At 35.0% G+C, this 22,140-nt stretch overlaps 1 protein-coding gene across 1 annotated transcript; it reads right to left on the bottom strand.

Annotated features, from left to right (window-relative positions):
• Positions 1-7,664: 7,664 nt before the first annotated feature.
• On the bottom strand, positions 7,665-18,451 carry LOC125656436 (uncharacterized). The gene is made up of 6 exons (XM_048887041.2): positions 18,337-18,451; positions 18,016-18,209; positions 14,969-15,129; positions 13,547-13,719; positions 8,026-8,067; positions 7,665-7,891 (listed from the first exon to the last, which is right to left on the bottom strand). The coding sequence occupies exons 1-6, from the start codon at positions 18,371-18,373 to the stop codon at positions 7,665-7,667; spliced, it is 834 nt and encodes a 277-aa protein (XP_048742998.2). The 5' UTR covers positions 18,374-18,451.
• Between the last annotated feature and the right edge of the window lie 3,689 nt (positions 18,452-22,140).

Genomic DNA, 22,140 nt, shown 5'->3' with positions numbered 1-22,140 from the left:
GAATTCGTTTCAAAAGGTTTTTATTGAACATAGATGTCAACGGCAAATTAACAACTCAACATTTTGACGAATAGGATGACTTTAGATTTTCCATTGTCAAATTCACAAATTTATGTAGCAATATTCCATTATCACCTGCATATGGTGTTTATGTATCTCGACTGATTGGATACACAAGGGCGTATTGTCAGATTTTAAATCGACGCAAACTACTGAGAAATAAGTCGATGCTATATGTTCAGGCATTTAAACAGTCTCATTTAAAGTAAACATTTCGTAAATTCTATGGTTGTTATAACAATCTAATTTACCAATACCACCTGGCATTGGATAAAATGCTGTCTGATATGTTCCATACCACTTGAGGTCGTTCTTTACACACTTATTTTGGCTATGGATTACTCCGTTTACCCGGTGAAGATGTAGGGCTCATGGCGCGTTTTACCAGTCGACAGGGGTTTACTCCTCCTAGGCACCCGATCCCAACTCTGGTATGTCCAGGAGTCTGTGTTTGCCCTGCTCACTATTTTATATTGTTTATAGGAGTTATGAAATTGATCACTGTTCGTTATATCCATCTTTTCATCAAATTGACAAACAGCAAAATGTTTCATCGATCGTTGTGCTGATCATTGTGGTTGCTATTCAACTTGGATTATTAGGTTATAAGAGAGATAACACTTGTAAATATTCATTTTGATTTTTTTTTTAAATAATACTAGTTATCAACAATGTGAAAAGGCGTTATGATTAACTTTCATGCCATGTTCATATCAATTCATTTATTTTGTAATTCATGGTATCATAATCCTCTCTCATCTTTCACGACCCGCATCAACCGTAGACCTCTATCAAAACTGTAGAAAGACAGAGAAAAATGTGAACACTTTGACAGAGCACATGCCCAACTGACGTTAGTCAGTATTATCAAAATAGATAATAAATACCCGAATCTAGATGCAAGGTGAAGATAACGAACAGTGATCAATCTCATAACTCCTACAAGCAATACAAAATAGATAGTTTGGCACACACGGACCCCTGGACACACCAGAGGTGGGATCAGGTGCCTAGGAGGAGTAAGCATCCCCTGTTGACCGGTCACACCCGCCGTGAGCCCCATATCCTGATCAGGTAAACGGAGTTATCCGCAGTCAAATCAGTGTGCCAAGAACGGCTTATTAATCGGTATGAAACACGTCAGACAGCATTTGACCCAATGCGAGGTTGTATTGACGAACTAGATCGTTATAACGACCATAGAATTTGCGAAATGCTGACTTCAATCGAGACTGTTCTAATCCCTGTACGATCAACTTGTTTGTCAGTAGCTTACCTCGATTTAAAAACTGACTATACCCAGAACAAGCTCTTGCATATTGAATCAGTTGAGATATATAAACACCATATGCAGGTGATAATGGAATATTGCTACATAAATGTGGGAAGTTGACGATGGAGAAGCTGAAATCATCCCGTTTGTCATACAGTTGAGTTGTCAGTTTGCCGTTAATGTCTACTTTCAATAAGATATCTAAGTATGAAGCAGAAGTAGATCTAACTTATCGTTCCATGATCTAAGTCTAGTATTCCCGTTATTTCTTAGATTTCATACTGATTGTTAGGCCGTTTTTTACTGATTTTAACTACGGATTACTCCGCTTACCTCATTGAGATAAAAGGTTCCCAGCGGTTGTGACCAATCTACAGGAAATGCTTACACCTCCTAGGCACACAATTCCACGTCTGGTGTGTCCAGGGGTCCGTGTTTGTCCTACTCTTAATCTATAGGAATTATGAGATTGATCACTGTTATCTTTGCCTTTTTATACTATATGCAGATAAGTAAAGAAAATGTTGAATATATTTAATCTCAGTCTAACTTCACTGTAGGAAGGTAAATGGATTTGTGACAGAACCGTTGGTACAATGCTTGATTAACATTGTCTGATAAAATATAGGGCTCATGACGGGTGTGACCGGTCGACAGGGGATGCTCACTCCTTCTAGCACCTGATCCCAATTCTGGTATATCCAGGGATCCGTGTTTACCCAACTCTCTATTTTGCTACTATTTTGCTACTATCAATACTGATTAATCTAAATTACGAAACGTACAATTCAAAGCTAAATATCTAGTCCAGTCAAGATAAATTTAACTGGATAAAAATTGCAACAGAATTTCTTTTAATTTCATATGACTATGCAAACATAGAGACAACATAAAAAATCTAGTAATCTATGCCACGGAAAATAAAAATAAAAAAGTACTAATGTAATTCAATTTTTCGCTTTCCGAACGAATTCGCCGTTGTGAATACTTCCTTACACACCGCTACTTTATTAATACGTCCACATCAACAGGTTACTAAGTTCAGTGTAGTGATCTACTGTTTTGCATGTTACACGCACTTTTCATAGTGTTTGACAAAAGAATGTTAACATGAAAGTTGTGACTCTATTACATGTGCGCGTGTACATTTAAAAATTTTTGCATTTCCAATGTATTGTTACAAATTATAATGTTAGCCATTTCCTCATGAATGTGCTGTAGTTGTACATGTAAATAACGCGCGTATGAATCTTGATAAATATAACACGTCTGATCTTACAGCTGGAAATTCAACAGAAATGAAAGTATGATGTACATGTAAGAAATGAACTTCATTCTTGAAAATATTTGAAGGTATGGATTTCATGGATTTCCAAAAATGAATTTATATCTTTTAAAAGTGTCGTAACTGACAATCGTCTGCTATTCAGGACCTTAAATTGTTTCAGAAAACTAAACGATTTCACATTTCTTTCTAACATTAGACCGCAATACGAGCTGACATAAAACGTTGTAAAATATTACCTAACAGAGTATCCATAGAGATTGACTTTAATCACGTTCTGTTTAAGACTTATGTGCATTGCTGCTGCATCGACTGCCATTTCTTTGGAATCTCATAAAAAGAAAATGAGGTTATTATAGGCCAAATAGTAGGCCTATACACGTTAGCATTTCAAGTGTTTTAATTTCCTGAAGCGTGCTAGGACACCAGTAGCACAGAATGAGATAATTGATTCTTGCACGGAACGCTGAACGGTTTGCATGGATCCAACCACACTTTGTGAACACTGCATGGTTTTCACAAAACAGTAGACGTGACCTGCACATTTAGACTCGTGATTTATTCTGTATTATACAACTCTTCATGGGTATAATACATAATAATAATCTTGATAATGGGTGCTAAAAAGGCAAACGTCTTCTGTACGTATTGGTATCAGTCGAAGTCTTCAGTTGAATCCAAAAAGATAATGATTAGTCATAAAATGAGTATACACGCCTCATGTGGTGTTTCTTTGAATGTTGTTTTACGTTTTATTCGAAAAATGTTCACTTCTGTATTTGTATAATCAGCCATAGGTGAAGTGGTGAAAATTTTGACTTCCACGTGGCACTCAGAGCCGTAACAGCGTGTAATATTTATTGTGCCAACGCCTACGGCAACACCGGGCCTCCATTTCAAAGGTCATATCCGAAATCCTCCACTTTTGTTTCTAATGCAGGGAGCGTGTTGAAGGAACAGACACTACCTACAGACAGGTATCATTTCGTTGTTCAAGGTTTTTATGTGTAGGTTGGTGAGCAGTCGGAAAAGGAACAACCATTAAATGCTAATGAAAGTTGAAGATAACGAACAATGATCTTATAACTCCTATAAGCAATACAAAATGAAGAGTTGGGCAAACACGGACCCCTGGACACACCAGAGGTGGGGTCAGCTGTCTAAGAGGAGTAAGCATCTCCAGTTAACAGGTCACATCCACCGTGAGCCCTATATCTTGATTAGGTAAACGGAGTTATCCGTAGTCAAAATCTGTGTGCCAAGAACAGTCTAACATTTGACCCAATAATAGGTTGTATTGACAAACTAGATTGTTATACTGACCATAGAATTTGCGAAATGCTAACTTCAAACGAGACTGTTGGAACCCATGCATCTTTAACATGTTTGTTAGTAGCCTGTCTCGATTTAAAAACTGAGCACACGCAGAACAAGCTCTTGGGTATCGAATCAGTTGAGAGATATAAACATGAATATATATATATATATATATATATATATATATATATATATATGAAAAGGGTGTGTGTGTGCGGAACTTGGCATGTAAGAATAACGGATATTGCATGTTGAAATAGAAAATGGAGGAATACATGTACATACGTTGTCAAAAAGTGGGGACAACACCCCAGCCCCCACTGTTACATGCATGTTCTGTAATAAACGTTTTAGTTTTGATGGCGAATCGTCGGAACCCATGGGTATTTATTACACTACATACATGTAGAGTAAGTAACGGTTTCCGGAATGGACGTGGTAACTGGATTAAGAATCGAATCGAGCACCCAACTTGCTACGTTCCAGCAACAAAAACTTTCATTGATTACTCTAGTGAACGATGATGGCAGTTACACACGTCGCAATGCATAAATTCATTTTATAATATAATTATTCCGTGCTTTTCTATTGGCTGATATTGAACAATCCATGAAACTTAATTTGAAAGAGATTGCTATATTTGTGCCAAAGAAGTGAAAATAACGATTTTCTAAATCGTATTGACCTCAAAGTATCAAGGATTCTGTAATATTATACAATATTTCTGGAATATTTCTACCTATTTGTCGGTGGCTGTAAATTTTTATTACTTTTTATTAATGATATTAGTCAGGGTTTTAAATTATTATTCTGTCTTTACGTCTCACATCTGTATTTGGTGTCTATTCATAGATACAAACCTGTCCACTATGATTGTTTGGTTTGGAAGAGAATGGAGAAACCAGCGACATTATTGAACAAGATTTCTAGACATTGTAGAGACTGGCTCGCGATCTGGGAATGGTGCGAGTTGTAATGTTGTGTTCACTCAGATTGAACGCTGTGTACACTGCTGTATCCGAAAAATGTAATCATTCTACGACGACAGGCATTGACAATCAGAATCCCTTCACCACTTTGAGCGCCATGTATAGATCTAAATAGTGATGCTGTACCAAGAGCTGGGGAAGATTCGAAATGAATGCAAAATTATAGGGATCCGTTAAGTGAATTAAATTGTAAAGATCCTTTTTTCTTTTCACGAATGTAAGTTGATTGCATTTAACTTAGTGATAGTTATTATTTGCTAATCAGATCATTATCATAACAACCATAGAATTTGCGAAATACTCACTCTACACGAGACACTGAACTGTTGAAACCACTGTAATGTCAACTTTATCAACTGATTCGATACCCGAGAACGTATTCTGTGTGTGATCAGTTTTTAAATCGAGGCAGTAACAAACATAATACGCTGGTGATGTTTGAATATTGCTACATAAGTTGACGATAGAAAAGCTGAATTCAAGAGATCTTTTTCTTCCCATGTAGAATCATTTGAAATTAACATTTCAAATGTTGTCTGACATGTTTCATACCGATTGTTGGGCCGTTCTTGGCACACTGATTTGACTAGGAATCATTCCGTTTACCTGATCAAAATATAGGGCTCACGGCGGGTGTGACCAGTCGATGGGGGATGCTTACTCATCCTGGGCACCTGATCTCACCTCTGGTATATCGTATTTGTCACAGGCAATTATATCGCTTGGGTTCGAATTTACTATTAAAGAGTAAAGGTATAGAACTCTATATATAGGGTACCCAAGTTAGCCGATGTAAGAACAATAAACTAAATGGTATAAAATTCTACTTTGTATTCTAATACATACATACATAATCAATCTATATTACTACCAACGTTCATTCCGAAATTCCGTATACTTCCCAAGATATCCAAAAATGAATTCAGAAAAATGCCTACTATTTTTTGGTCGACTTTTAGTTGGGCCCTGCCACTATACGACTAAACAGAATGCTTGAGTATTGCAACAAGCTAATACATAGAATCTGCAGCATTAGATATAATTTCTACGTTGAATTGAAATGAAGTCCATAATAGCTCCAAGTGACTCTAAACTCTAAAATCGTCTGTACGTTTCTGCGTATCTTTGGAAGTATACGAATTTCGGGATGAACTTTGGCAGTAATTTAGATTGGTTATGTTTGAAGAAACAGCTGTCTGTTATGTCATAAAAACTGTACTTTACTTTATTATGAGGACTGGTTGTGTAAAGTGTTGAAAAGTCGTATGTTTTGATTCTGTTGATTTGGGAGAAGTTTTGTTAATATTTTCGTGAGGAGAAACGATTAAGGTTTGATAGAATATTTAGTGGATCCTACTATCTATCTATCTATAGGATTTTTGTGTAGTTTTGAAGTCATTATAGTGTAGTATATATATATATATATATATATATATATATATATATATATATATATATATAACTCTGAACACTTTGTTGAAATATTTCGACCGTGTTACCGGTCTTTTTCAGTCGTGTTTATCTCTCATAGCAACATAACGCACGACTACACGACTACATACACACGAAAGTACTATCACGTCACAGTAAGTATTATGAACGTCAAAGTTGATATTGCGCGAAAAACATTTGAGAAAGGGAAGGGGTTATACTAGATTCCCTCCTTGATTCACAGCCGATGTTATATTTAAATAAATTAAGCTAACCCATTCTCTTATGAAGGTACCAAAATAGCAAAATCCAAGTAATTTATATGTGAATGGCAAAGACAAGGAATCAAATGCTTATTGGTGAGCAAAAGTTTGCGTCTATGACATTCAACCTTTCAATAGTATTTCCCATTGATTTGAGCATTTAAAACCATTTCGAAATTTTCACACCGTTGTTGATTTGTCTCAAATGTAACAATATCATTATAACTTAAATATAACAAAACGGTCTGTACAATAGAAATTTGCTTATACCTGGCTCCCCTTAAGAAATTACCTGACATTTTCACATATTTTCACAAAACGTGTTCAAGAGATTTGAATGCTGATCGTGACCTAACAATACATATTATTATACCTCAGTATGAGAATTCTATGCAATGCGCAATTTGATTGGTCTAGACGGTCACATGCCAGGGATAACAAAACGTCATATCTCCCTCTCAAACATCATATCTCCCTATCATATTTACCGCTTGTGCAGCCTCGTGCATTTTGCATAAATTTAACATCAAAGACGATGAAATGGAGTGTGACGTCACAATAAGTCCGAGTCATTCTACTTCCATAGTTCGTAAGGCGCAAAATATGCAGGTCTCTGATGCACAGTTAAATCGCCTGGTTTGGGTTGATACAAAAACAAGCAAATAAATCAGCATTCAAGAAGAATGGTAAAACAAAAACTGGTTATCATATTACTGTATTTCGCTGTTTGTACCTTCTAATTCGTTGAGGCGCGGTGTTACCGTTAGGGCAATCTCAGCTATATAAATGTACAATGTATAGATGAGCGGACTCCAATCTCAAATGCAATGTTGTGGTCTTGCTTTGTTTCGGTATAATAAACAATTTATTGCATGAATGTTCGGGAGATATGAAGATTTATTCACCCAAGAAAAATCATATTCCCCTCGGGCGTTGCCCTCGGGGAATATGATTTTTCTTGGGTGAATAAATCTTCATATCTCCCTCACTATAATGCAATAAATTTATGATATACTTGTAAATTATGAACCAACTATACCTGTTATTCACATTTTTATACATACATTGAATATATCGATAAATATTATGAAAATCATTGTGAATGCAATGACCATTATGCCACATAAACCAAGGGAGACAGCAGATGTACGACTCTCATAAATACTAAGTTTACTTCTGATGTAAGAAGAAGTGGTGTTTTGGGGAACAGTGAGGTTCGCTTTAATCTCTTCCATCCATGCCCCTAATTCGCCATCATTTAGATACGTGTTTTCTGGAATGAAAATACTAGTTATTCATGACGTGAACGTAGAGACTAGGACAGAGATTAATCTACTATGTGAAATCTAAGATAATAGCATGTTATAGATAAATGAAGGGTATTTTGTTGACCAATTTCTGAAATACCTTGAAGGATGTAAACCGCCATGAAGTCTGCTAATTCCAGTTCTGCAATCAATAGATACAGCTTTCTAAGTTATATCTAAATATCTCAAATCAACAACATCAGAACGTATGACTTTTCAACACTTTACACGACCATTCTTCACGATAGATTAAAGACTAGACTTTTTGACTTCATAGACAGTGGTAACCGCAAAGATAAATATCTAGTGATAAGTCATCCAAAAATTACTTTGTTAAAAACCACTCTGATTCCATGCACAAGAACTTTGATGTTGAAATAAAAAATATGTTGGAGTGCCTCATTGACAATATATTCGTGGTCTTTGGTGATCAGGTCTTCCAACAATCTGTTGGAATTCCCATTGGCACGAATTGTGCTCCTTTGTTAGCCGACCTATTTTATATATTTTTTATATTCCTATGAAGCAGAATTTATTCAAAAACTTCTGTGTGAGAAAAACTCTCTTGCTGTGGTCTTCAAATCGACATTTATATATATCGACGACGTTTTATCTATTAACAATAATAACTTTCATTCATATGTTGATTCGATATATCCCTGTGAACTCGAAGTAAAAGACACCACAGAGTCGTCCACTTTTGCTTCATACTTAGATATTTTATTGAAAGTACTAACGACAAACTACATGTAAAAAATCAACTTTATGACAAACGGGATGATTTCAGGTTCTCCATCGTCAAAGTCCCATATTTATGTAGCAATATTCCATTACCACCTGCATATGGTGTTTTAAAAATATCTCTCAACTGATTCGATACACAAGAGCTTGTTCTGTGTATTGTCAGTTTCTAAATCGAGGCAGGCTAGTGACAAACAAGTTGATGGTGCAGGGGTTTCAACAGTATCGTTTAAAGTCAGCATTTCGCAAATTTTATGGTCGTTATAACGATCTAGTTTGCCAAAGCAGCCTATCTTTGGGTCAAATACTGTAGAATTATTTAAATTCGTGGGGGCCAATTTTCGTGGATTGTTGAATTTTTACGGGTTCGTGGGGACGTAATTTCGTGGATTTATATATTTCTAAGATTCTTGTATACTAGTTGTCTATATTCGTTGAGGATGTAAATTCGTGGGTGAGGGGTACCCACGATTTCCACAAAAATTGAGCCACCACGAATTCTAATGATTCCACAGTACTGCCTGACGTGTTTCATACCGATTGTTTTACCGTCCTTGGCACACTTATTTTGACTACGGATAACTCCGTTTTCCTGATCAAGACATAGGACTCACGGTGGATGTAACCGGTCGACAGGGGATGCTTACTCCTCCTAGACACCGGATCCCACTTCTGGTGTGTCCAGGGGTCCGTGTTTGCCCAATTCTCTATTTTGTATTGCTAATTTAGAAATTCATTGCAAAATTAAGGATTATCTCCCTCACGCATAGCTCTTTTCCTTAGACGAATTTGACTCCACTTTTTTGGCACACTGTTTTCCCCTATAATAGCTTTAAAACTTCATTGTTATTTCGGATTTCAAACATTTCGGTTGAGCATCACTGAAGAGACATTATTTGTCGAAATGTGTATCTGGTGCATCAAAATGGGTACCGTATAAGTTTTACATTATAGGAGTTATGAGATTGATCACTGTTCGTTATCTTGACCTTTCATCTAAGCTTTGAATGACTTAATTAACACTAGTATCATTAGGTAAAATGCAAAAGGTATTCAACGGAAAAAAGTATGCCACTTTGGCACGTTCTTTCCCCTATATAAGGCACATAGTAGACATTAAAGTGGCATGGACACGATTTGAGCTGAATATTTTCAAACTTTATTTTCCCGTTTTTATTGTTTACAATGCTTAACTAAAGTATTTCTAATGGTCAACCAAAAGTTCAATATCAGTTGTTGGGTTATACGTGAGATACAGCACTCGCAATTCTTTGTTATGTAAACAAGGCTCATGCCATGTTTTTGTTTACATTAGACTGTTTATTAGAAAATAGCGTGTATAAAACAAAATGAGATGTGTCAAACACTAGAAAATATAAAACTGTGTTAAGAATTCACTTCTAAATTGAAAAAATCTGCTTTAACGAAGCTTTTACTAGTTTTATGAACCTATGTAAACAAAAAACAGGGTACGAGCGTTGTTAACATACATGTAACAAGGACTTGTGACCTCTATATTTCCCATGTACCTTGACTACTGACATTCAAAATTTTGCTGATCATTAGTAATACCTTAGTTAAAAAAACAAAACATTAAAAATCAAAAGAATGTTTTTTTTTAAATTCACCTCAAATCATGTCCATGTCCCTTTAATTCCTTATACCTATGAGCATACATTGTGATCCATATTGTTTGCTTTTTTAAAGGATACAACGCATGTTTCTAAACTTTTTCATTTTTTCCGCAAACTCAATTCTTTTCATGCCTAAAACTACTTTAAATGTGTTTTTATTGAAATATTTTGCGTAGTTTTCGAATTTGAAAGCGATGAAATTCAAATTTTACGATATACATATTTACTCTCGCTATTTTACGCGTCATTATGTGTGACGTCATATGCGCCCTCGGGTTTGAAAACATCTATTAGCCATTTCATAAACAAATTAGATTTAATGGACAAACCCCCCCCCCCCCCAATTATCACGTTAATGTAAATAACATTGCATTAAGGTGTTTTGTGCCGTGTAAGGGTGTACTAGTTGCAGGTACAAAGGATTTAGACTGTGTATTTTATTTTTCGAAGGAAGGTATGAGAAAAAAGACGTGGATATTTTTTTGTTGGAGCAAGACCTTTACCTTAAAAAACCGCCAAGTCACCTTTTCAAAAACGGCTTGGAGAGAGACCCAGATAAACTGCGAGAAAATGAATATATCAAGGCTAAGCACTGCTAGGCCTACAGCAAATACATAATTCTGTTCTGGTCTTCAAATTCAATACACACTCGGATCAACTGACCTTCACCTTGTAACAACATAACTTGTGGTCCCAGTTTCTACCAACTGGTAGATTTACAAAAATATTAAAGATACAAAATAATTGAACTTTTAATCATAAATAATAGAATATTGTATTTCCTTACTTTAAATTGAATTATAAGATTATTTCTCATCGAACTCGTAATATCTTGTGAGCGTCACTATGCTCCCACTTCCTAACGACGTGCAGATCACAATTAAAAAATGATAAGATTGCTTTATTGAAATAAAGTATTGTGATTTCCACTTAAATTTGATTATTTTTATTGATGTGTGTGTGTGTGTGTGTGTGTGTGTGTGTGTGTGTGTGTGTGTGTGTGGTTTTTTGTTTGTTTTCTTTTCTTCTCTTTTCGAAATGCACCCGTGACAGTAGCTAGGCCTAGTTGTCAACAATGTAACGTATCATAATTTGTCTAATCCAAAAATAAATAATAATTGCACTGTTTATTTTAGAAAAAAACCCAGCGCCAATTACAGATGTATAAGGGAATAGCACTACCAAATAGTGTGTAGACAGCGACCCGTATAAACATTATTTACTCGCAATATTGCCGATTTCATACTCGCTATATCTAGGTATTTACATCGCTATTTGTATGTAGTATTGGCGAAAACATATACATGTAAAACTCGAGAAAATTGTTAACATCGGTTCAAATGTTGTCCATGTTGAATGAATTAGGCCCTAAAAAGCTGAGTTTTTAATAACATATCACACTACTTTCACAATCAGTTGATCGAAGAAGCGCGCATGTGACATCATTGTACCACGTGACTACCCAACTAATTAACTAGACTTTTTTAAATCAGGGCTTAAATTTAAGTCCGTGTTCTTGTTAATTATCGCAATATTTCGGCGAACGAATTATTAGAATTAATTACTACAAGCACAAGGAAGACAAGATGCATGTAATTTTGTATACTTTGAAAACATGAGATGTGTCATTTGAGTATGCAGGCTTTTATGTCAAGTCGAAATGTGACTTGCACATCACATTTTTTAAAATCAAAAAATGAAATAACAAAGGTTTATTTCTAAGAAGTCATTAGTAGATGTATTATGTTGTTGCTAATTTTTAATTAACATTTTCACATGCTTCGAATAAAATGATCAAGTTTCCTGCAGAGGAATCAGGGTCGATAGTAAACTGCAATCTCTCTAGTTTTATAAAAAAAATATTTTAAAAAACTATCAACTCTGTACGTTTTTATCAATAATCCGGTTGGTTGGTTGTGTTCGTTTTTCTCCCGTAGAGAATTATTTATGCATATTTAGACCTCACCATCTATGCACTGTAGGAGAAGTACATGTACCACATAATTAGGCCTGTTTAGCACTTAAGGTCGTAGCAGTGAAGGTTATTGAACGTGCCAACACCTTCGTTTTTTGAGGTCATATCCGAAAGATCCGTGACTACCCAGCGTTTGGCGGAGAAGCATTCACTACCTATATTTACGTCTTAGGTTTTGCACGGAAATGACATGATCGGGGTTAAAACTCACAATCTCCTAGTTATAAAATTATCATTCTACCACTGAGCTACTACAAATGAGCATTTCTGTAGTCTTTAGCTATCAGATCTTCCAACAGTCAGTTGAAATTCCTATCGACACAAATTGCTATCCATTATCGGCTGCCTTGTTTTTGCATTCTTATGAGACAGAATTTACTTACACGAGAAGTAAAACATATCTTGCCGTGGTCTTCAACTAGACATATAAATATACATCGACCATGTTTTATCTGTTATCAATATTCATTTTTATTCATAGTTGATGTATCCCAATCAACTCGAAATAAAAGACACCATAGAGTCTTCCACATCTGCTTCATATTTGGATATTGCATTAAACATCGCTACAAATGGCAAACTACCAACGCAACGACATTACTTCAGCTTCTCCATCGGTAACGCCCCATACTTATGTAACAATATTCAAGTATCACCTGCATTATGGTGTTTGTCTTTCAACTGATTTCGATACACGAGAGCATGCTCTGCATAGGATCATTTTTAATCGAGTCAGGCTACTAACAAAAATGTTGATGTCACCGGGTTTCAACAGTTTCGTTTAGAGTCAGCATTTCACAAATTCTATGGTCGTTATAACCATCTAATTTACACATACAAGCTATTACTGGGTCTGTCTGACTGTTCTTACCAATTGAGGTAGTTCTTTATATACTGACTACGGATTACTCCATTTACCTGATCAAGAGAAAGGACTCACGGTTGGTGTGACCGCGGTCGACAGGGGATGCTTGCTCCTCCTAGACACCTGATCCCACCTCTGGTATGTCTAGGGCCCGTTTTTAATTTTGTATTCTTTATAGTGTTTTTGAGATTAATTACTACCTTTATTCGTTATCTTCACTTGTTTAAAAAATATTTGAAAATGATTGTTGATAAATTGTATAATGTTACTATTACGATTCATCATTTTATACACGTATCACACAACAGTTTCTGTAATTGCTGAAATAATATACACAATTGTAAACTGATGCCAAAAATGTAAGCCATTAAAATGAAAACAATCGTGATATAAACCATCAAGATACCTTCTCGTTCAGCTAGAGTCTTATTTGGACTGAATAATACCCAAACACCTTGAGAACGAGGTATACAGGAGCCCGAGGCCTGGGCTAGATCGGCTACCCAGATGAAACGTCTCCGCTTGTTGCATTCAGGAACGTATTGGTATATTTGGAAAAATGCATGATGTGAGTTTTCACTGAAAAGTAAATGTCAGTCTTATGTAAGTCTTTCAGCTTGTGGTGATCTTGGCGGTTATAAAACTTTTTGAGGTCGTTTTCATATCAAACTTTGTGCTCTAAATCGTACTCATACTGAAACGTAAAGGTTAAAAAACTTTTATAAAATCATTCTCACATTCAAATGGAGTACATGCTCAAGATTTTTCACGTATGCTTCGACGCTTGCTCAGAGTTGTACTCAAAACAAACATGCCTTGCTAAGTTTGAGAATGAGTACGATAAAAGTTTTATAAGTCCGGGCCAGATCGTTACCGGAAAAACAAAACTTGGGTGAATAATTACTTTCTTTGCGACTTAATCACTTCTTAATCATATGCAATATACTTCAATTGCTTTTCGGCACATATGCACTCAACGTGGGGTGGGATCAGTTGCACGACGGTTAGCTAACATTAACTTGCCATTAACTCTTACATCTATATAACATTAAATTGAAGTTCACTGTCAGTTAAACTTAAGTAACTTATGTACAACTGGCTCCAGAGCTACAACTGGCTTGAAGGTGTATAATTAGGCTCTAGACTAACTAAAGTTCAGACGATGACTTGCTTGTACAGTATCATAGAACTAATTATTATTAAAATCATTGTTTCCACCAGTAATGCGACACTTGGTTGAGGAGATACATTTATGTGACCAAAACATATCATTATAGTATGATTGAATAATTCCGAGCTTTCTGATCGGCTGAGATCCAACTCACTAGAAAAAATCTGGAATGTTATATTCGCATCCACGGGTCTGCGAGGTGAATATTACATTTTATTTTCCTAACATCTTCCCAAATATAAATTGGTAACCCCCAAAATTGATACAATTAACTCGTCCAATGGACATCTGTGTCTCTAATTACTTCGTCTAAGTATTGCACTCCAGCTGTAAACAAATGGAGAGGACTAGTTCTATGTTTTAAATTATTCATTAAATCTTTCAATAAGACGCTTTAGCTACCCTCGAAGTACAATAGTTATCTCCGGGTGCGGTGAATATTGTACCCAGAGGGTAAATAAAGCGCTGTATTGACCGAGAAAATTTGAATGATTGTATAACATTGTGTAAATTGGCTCATAGCCAAGTGACATATGTACAATAAACTTTTACTATACATGGAAGTATCCTACGATAGGGAACATGAATATTGAAACGTTTAATCTCGACACAAGTAAAAAAGAACTACTCTCGGTGAGACATACTTAGAGCACTCACACACTCATATAAACCTTCACTGTGTCATTTCTTAAATCTGTATCATTGTAAGTGGACGAGATGAAATTTCCCTTTGTAAACCATTTAGTTGAATCCGTGAACTGTGATCCAAACAGAAACGATGCTTTGACTTCATCCATTTTGTAAATGTCAACTCGAATCTGCGAGATGAAAATACAAAATAAATAAATCCTTAAGGTGATTCATTTCTCAGGTTTTAGATATTAGATTAAATAATCAATTATTTCAATTACAGTACTCAACGATATTACACACATTCAAATAGTTGATATAATGGATTCAAATGACAATTTATAGAAAATTGAGGGGTGCATTTACAAATTTACAGAGGTGCATGTGTATATACATGTGCTTGCGCTTGGCAAACAAATGATATGAAATGTAAAGGCCATGGCGGATATAAAGTTGTCCATCTTGGCACATTTTAGAACTTGGCAATTACGATTTGTTTTTCTATTACATGTATGTACTGTCAAAGCATTGTCGTCATATTCATAGTACTGTGTTTTTATTTGTAGGATTTGTTAATTTGTTTAACACATATCTTTGTATATTTTGTTATCTTAGGTTTAAGTGCGTAGTCTTGTTTAAGATGATTTTATTTTAATTTAGATAGTCTTGTCACTTATTTCCTCAATAAATGATTATTCTAATCCCTGACAAAAGCGCTGTGATTCATTTTAATAATGGAGCTATATATTTGTGCTAAACAAAGCATCATCCTATCAGGTATATGAAAAGGTTTTTAAATTGAAGATCACATTCTCCTCCCGTTTTGAAAATTGTCTGGATCCGCATTTGTAAAATTAATGATAAACATGTTTAAAGGTTAATTTTTCTCATATTTACATCCGTATGTTACATTATAAACTGGAGAACGTAATTACTAAATTACACGTACTCTTTACTAACACCTTAGTCAACGTTAGTTCAAGGTTACAATCTTTTCCTGTCAGAGGTATATGGAAACTATGTTTAGCACAATTGGTTGTACCGAAGAATGGTTCATCACAAAGTACGTCCTAATATGTGACACAAACAATATTGTGAAAATGGATAATCTATACCCATTTATGATCAAGAAGAACACTGGCAAATCCAATGAAATATACTATAGGATTAAACATTCTTTTTGAAGAATTTATCGATGTATAAACTCTGGACATTTTACTCACAAACTGAATAAAAGTGCGAAGCACTTTAATGTTAAGTTTGTGAGTAAAATATCCAGAGTTTACACCTCGATAAATTCTTCAAAAAGAACGTTTTCGTATAATTCCAATTCGCTCCCTGTATTATCAATTTGAAATATTTGAATACATGTAGTTTCCCTGCACTATGTTATTTGTTTCAGGCGTGTATGTACACATAGCGTTTTTGGATTTATTGATGTGTAAATTCTTATTTTGTTTTATTTTTGTCCAGTCAAAACGATTGTAATAAATAACATTGGAATTGCATTGTATAAAAGATACACCGAAATTTCTCTTTGATATACTGTACACTAATCTTTAAGTAAGGATTATTTATCCTGCCAACGTCTGTCGCGACACGGTACCTCTGTTTTTAAGGTCATATCCAAAAGAACGTGATTCCCACTTCTAAATGCCGAGCGGTTGGTGAAGGAGCTATGTATACCTATGTTTACGTCTTTTTATGTTTGACGCGTATTTCATTTTTAAAAATACATGAAGATATGAACTGTGACGCGTTAGGTTTCGTGAAAATCATGACAACGTGAAAAGATGTAGTTCATACCCTCGTGTACTTTCAAAATTAAGCTCATTTTTTATATTTTCATTCTACTTTCATCTCTGTCGTAATTCCCTGTCGTTAAAATAGACGTAATATATATATATATATATATATATATATATATAAAGAGTCATATGGTTGTGTGCATGGTTTACAACTGCGACGCATTCATAAAGAAATGACTATCATTACAATTTCTAAGGATATGATAAAAAGGCACACACATTGGTAATATAAATGTACATGTACACTATAGTTTTGTGTACCTTTTCGTGCTCTGATATTGTTTCACTGCAGATACAATTACAGATCGCGGTAGCTCAGTTGTAGAGCGTTCACTTCATACATGTAACCGGGAGGTCTTTCAAGAATTCGCACCATGACCTCGTCGAACCTAAGACGTAAACAAAGGTAGTGATTGCTCCTTCGCCAAACGCGCGGCATTTAAAAGTGAGAATCGTGGATCTTTCAGATGTGAACCCCCCCCCACCCCCCAAAAAAACGGAGGTCCCAAGTCACAACAGGCGTTGGTATTTTACAGCGCCGCTGATTTCTCGATCCGAAAATATAATTATCAAAAGTAGTGTGTTTATGTTGGCTGCTTGCATGTCTTTCAATTATGGAAATATAATGTATGTATTTCTAACTCTTAAACTCGCCCAAGCCCTCACGTTCATATATGAAATGAAATTAAGTTATATTGAATCTAAAGTAATTTATTTTTCTTTCAGTTTAACATATGTGCACTGCAGCCTGGTTCTTCCATTTTAATAAAAATTGCCCTAACCTCGGGGCAATGATTTGAATTCACACACCTGCATGCCCCATGGACAAGAACAAAAATGTTTTCGGTCTTAAAAAGGAAGTTATCAATAGTTTACGTTTCGTCATTTCTGACTCAGGGTTTTTCCAGAACATGATTTTCATATATTTACATTCATGTACACATGTACTTTCTAATTATCCGGATATATCAAACATGAATCCTTTTTTTTAAACCAACTGGGTTGAATTAGCGTTCCGAATTGACTTTCGAAAAGGACTCAAGTTGAAAATGTGACAAGTTAAGAGACGATAGGCAGAGACAACGAACAGACTTTATTCATGCAGAAAAGGTCCACTAGGGAATTAAATCTGTTCAATTTGATCAACCAAGCTATTTCAATAATTACCCATAACATGAACTTACTACGTATTGGCCTAACATGTCAAAATATAAAGCAAACCATTGTGTCCCTACATCAGTTACTACTTACAACAATAGCCCTTACCTGAATTACATTAATCAATGACCTCATGAGGCAAGACTTATAATGCTGTCTTCCCTTAGCTTTCAAATCTTCTAACGTGCTGGTTTCATTGCATTTACATGGATCGTTGTAAAACTCTTTTATTCCAAGATATCCATTTGTAGATATCTTCATTCCAAGATGCCATTCTCTGACAACAGCTGCATGTAGAACATCTGGAATAGTATTTATGCAAGTATGATTACGAATGACAATAAAATGAATAGTAACGTCAAACATTATCGAGAATAAACTTTATTATCGAAAACTTAAAAAATAAATCAATAATACATGTATCCCTACCATGAAAAGCAATGATGAAATATATTCTGTGCAACATCACCCAATGTGATGTCCACGCTGTGTTTGAGCAAAATAATCTCAATATTCTGTAACGAGTACTTTATATATAACTCATGCACATATTTCTCTTCCCTTCTGAAGAAACGTACTCTACTAAATTTAATCCACGTAACTAAAGAGAACAGATCGCGTCAAAATATTTTGAATTCCATTTTGCAGAGATTGTATAAACATTCATGACTGACAAAATTAAGTTATTTTCAAAAATAGAAGGGCGTTTCATAATTGAAAATAATGAAATGCTTTCAGTTTAAAGCTTAAGTCAACAAAAGTAATGCATGCTCTCTCTATAACTATTTGTACAGAATACACAAAATGTCATTTTCTATTTGTTTTATTGAACAAAATAATAGCCATTATTTTTCGTTTCATATATATATGATAGCATGTATACAAACATCATAAATATTGGATCAAATGACCTACCGGTATACGATCATATATCGCAATAAAAATTGGTTCTCGCCTGGTAAATAAAAGGTGAAGATAACGAATAGTGATAAATCTCATCACTCGTATAAGGAATACAAACACGGAACCCTGGATATATCAGTGGTGGGATCAGGTGCCTATGAAGAGTAAGCACCTCCTGTCGTATTTCTACGTATTCGGTTTTAAATTTTAAACACCGACAAGGAAGTTCCGGTGATAATTTCGACTTTCTAATGATACATACATGTATATGTAGGCGTGACCCTCACAGTGGAATTCAGACTGTTTTAGTGAGTCTGTGTCTGGTTCAAAGAAACCCAGAATTACAGAAAATCATCAGCAAAGTTGTTGAATATTTGAACTCAACAGCTGTTAAATTCTTCATAAGTACTTTTAAAAAACAAAGTTATTTGTACATGAGCTGTAGTTGCTAGAATCTACATGTAACAGTATGTTACACTACATTTTTTTTTTATAAGTATGAGATAGCATGTATGTATTTTTATGTACATGTATGATATGATTGATAGCATTTTTTTTTAGAATAACCAAAGAAAGAATTGTGAGAAAAAGGAAGGACCCCCACCCCTTGTGTTAAATTGTCTGGTAGGAAAAAGTTTCAGTATGTTTTATATATCATATTGTTATATTCTGTTAATCTTGATTTTAAGACTGTATTTGGTGTTACATTCTACTATTTTCAAAGTACGCAAAGAATAATTGTAAAACTTGAAATTACCAAAATGGGGGTTTACGTATTTAAGAGACCATTTTGCAAAATATCTCTGGTCAACTATGGTAAAATATGTTGTTGTTTTTTTTGTTAACCTTAGATATAATTCTAAATATCTTTATAGATAAACGGGCATGTAAACAATTTAGATTTTGAGAATTTTACAAAACTGCGATATTTTGTGATTTTTTTCTGAAGGATGTGAGCAGATTAAACAGCAATTGTGTATGTTTTCAATTGAACATCTTTAAAAATTCTCTCAGTAAATGAATATCTATTGATTTTTATAGATTATTGCTTAATATGATGTGCTTTGGTACATAAATTAATAAAACATGAGTTCATGCATCCTTGTGTTAAAATTTGACTTTTGCATTTGGGGGTATATGTGCTCTGTAGCACATAGTATAAAAATAAGCCTGCAAATGTATGTCTAATATGGGTTTTTAGTTAGTTTATGTTAAAGGTATATAAATGAAAAAAAAACCACATTGATTGACAGAAATTTCTAATAGCATTTACTTACCTTCTTGGAGATCAATTGTCAAAAAGCATCTTCAATGAAGATCGAAACTTCGATACGAAAAATGAGAGAGTATCAGAGATACATAGATAGTATTACAACATATATAAGGTTATTCTGCTTAAACAAGATCATAGACCTTATGAGCAATATTTAGAGAAATGGAATCATACAATCAAATTGAAAAAAATCATTATCAAAAATTGAAGAGATATCATTCTACTGCCACTGAATGAGCAAATGTTTCGGAAGAATTTTCAAAGACGTTATAAAAGATTATGGCAATTCTTTATGAGAAGCTAAGAAAAGAGCAGGCAGAATTTCGGATAAGCAGAGGAACAACGGAGAAAGTATCCATTCTACGCAACAACATTGAACAAGTAAATGAATGACAGGCAACCTTATACACAGACTTTATTGATTTCGAGAAGACATTTGACTCCATACACAGAGACAGTCTATAGAACATCTTAACAAGTTATGACATGTCACCACAATCATTATTATCTATTTTATGATGGATTCAACTGCGTAGTCATCGATGGAAATGACACCTAAGAGTGGAATGAGATTTGAAGTCAAACAAAGCTGCAACACGCCGTGAGTTTTATCCCTCGTAGCACTGGACCGGGTGATGCAAAAGACTATTGTAAAAGGAGAAACATGCATCAGGTGGAATTTTACATGAAAGCTTGATCTGTAATTTGCAGATGATATTGCGCTAGTTCGTAATCCCAGAAACCCATCCAAAAGAAAACAAACAAGTTAGAACATGCTGCAAAGAGAGTAGTCTTAAAATCAATGCTGCCAAAAGTACGATCATGAGAATAAATCCCAATAAAACAACATTGACCTATTAACTTAAACAAAGTGGATTTACATAAATATAGATTTCAACACATTTGGGTGCAATCGTTTCAAAACAAGGAGGAGGTATATGGAAGATATGAAAGGAAGAGTTACAAAGGCACGATTTGCTTTCGCAAGACTCAAAAGGATCTCGAACTCGAGCTTCATCAGCACGAAAAAAAAAACCCTGAGGCTTTTTTAATGTAAGGCTGTCAAAGCCATAAATGAATAAAGGGGCGGAGATAAATGATGTTTCCTGAATAACAGTTTGAGGAGAATTCTTAAAATCGGATGACAGGAAAAACTAGTCAACATCAGAATTACTAGAACAATCAGATATGGAGCTCTTAAGCCAAGTTAGGCACAGAAGGTAGAAATTTATAGGACACATCTTCAGAAAGACCACAACAGTAATTGTAATATATGTCTTTCTTGGACACCAGAAGGAAAAAAGAGAAACAAGACCAAAAACCACCCAGAGAAGAATAGTGGAGAAGGAGAGGACGGAGAACGGATGGCTTTCTTATGCTGAGGCGAGAGATTTAGCTGGCTGGAACCATTCCGTCGATGCCTTTTGTGCCGCAAAGCACGACGCGGATAGGTTTATTGATTGATTGTTTGACGTTTCATCGAGAATTCGTCACTAATATTGAGACGTCACCAGCTGTAGGTGAAGTACCACAAACTTAGACCTATGCTTAACGCGGATAGGTAACAGGTAACCCTATATATATATATAGACATATATCTATGTTGAATCTGTTTTCTTCAATTCAAGCTTTATGGTGGTATGCATTACGAGTGCGTGGTCTATCTGGTTATCAATTCTTCCCTTAGGTGAAATGCATGTGATCTCTTGTATGTCTTCCTGTGTGAAAAGCCACCCTGTTGTCAGAAGTTCGTTATTGTGACATAGGTTGCATAACCTTTCACCATTACCAATCCTTGACCCAGTTGCATTTCCCTTTCATAATACTTGCTGTCAATTCCTCTTCTCCTGTAATAACTACAATGTAATGGGATGTGTTTATGAACATATTCTATTACGCTTTGTAGTTGAGTATACAAGTTATCTTTTGTCGTTTGTCGACTGCTTCAGTTAGTGCATATTTGAATCATGGTCGTCATGATACCTTTTGAATAGAATCTTGCTTTATCAGTCTTTCAGTTAACGGTGTCAAATCAATAAGAACAATCTTGTGGGGAT

This window comes from Ostrea edulis, chromosome 7 (assembly GCF_947568905.1).
Source record: "Ostrea edulis chromosome 7, xbOstEdul1.1, whole genome shotgun sequence".
Lineage (NCBI taxonomy): Eukaryota > Metazoa > Mollusca > Bivalvia > Ostreida > Ostreidae > Ostrea > Ostrea edulis.
The sequence above is the reverse complement of the archived record's forward strand: the minus strand, read 5'-3'. Positions and strand labels throughout refer to the sequence as shown.

Excerpts from the sequence above, each read along its gene's own strand:
- LOC125656436 (XM_048887041.2), bottom strand. The coding sequence starts at position 18,373 with ATGTTGCACAGAATATATTTCATCATTGCTTTTCATG. Across the intron at positions 8,068-13,546 it reads GACTCTAGCTGAACGAGAAG|AACTGGAATTAGCAGACTTC; the intron begins GTATCTTGATGG and ends TATTGATTGCAG. Across the intron at positions 7,892-8,025 it reads GGCGGTTTACATCCTTCAAG|AAAACACGTATCTAAATGAT; the intron begins GTATTTCAGAAA and ends TTTTCATTCCAG.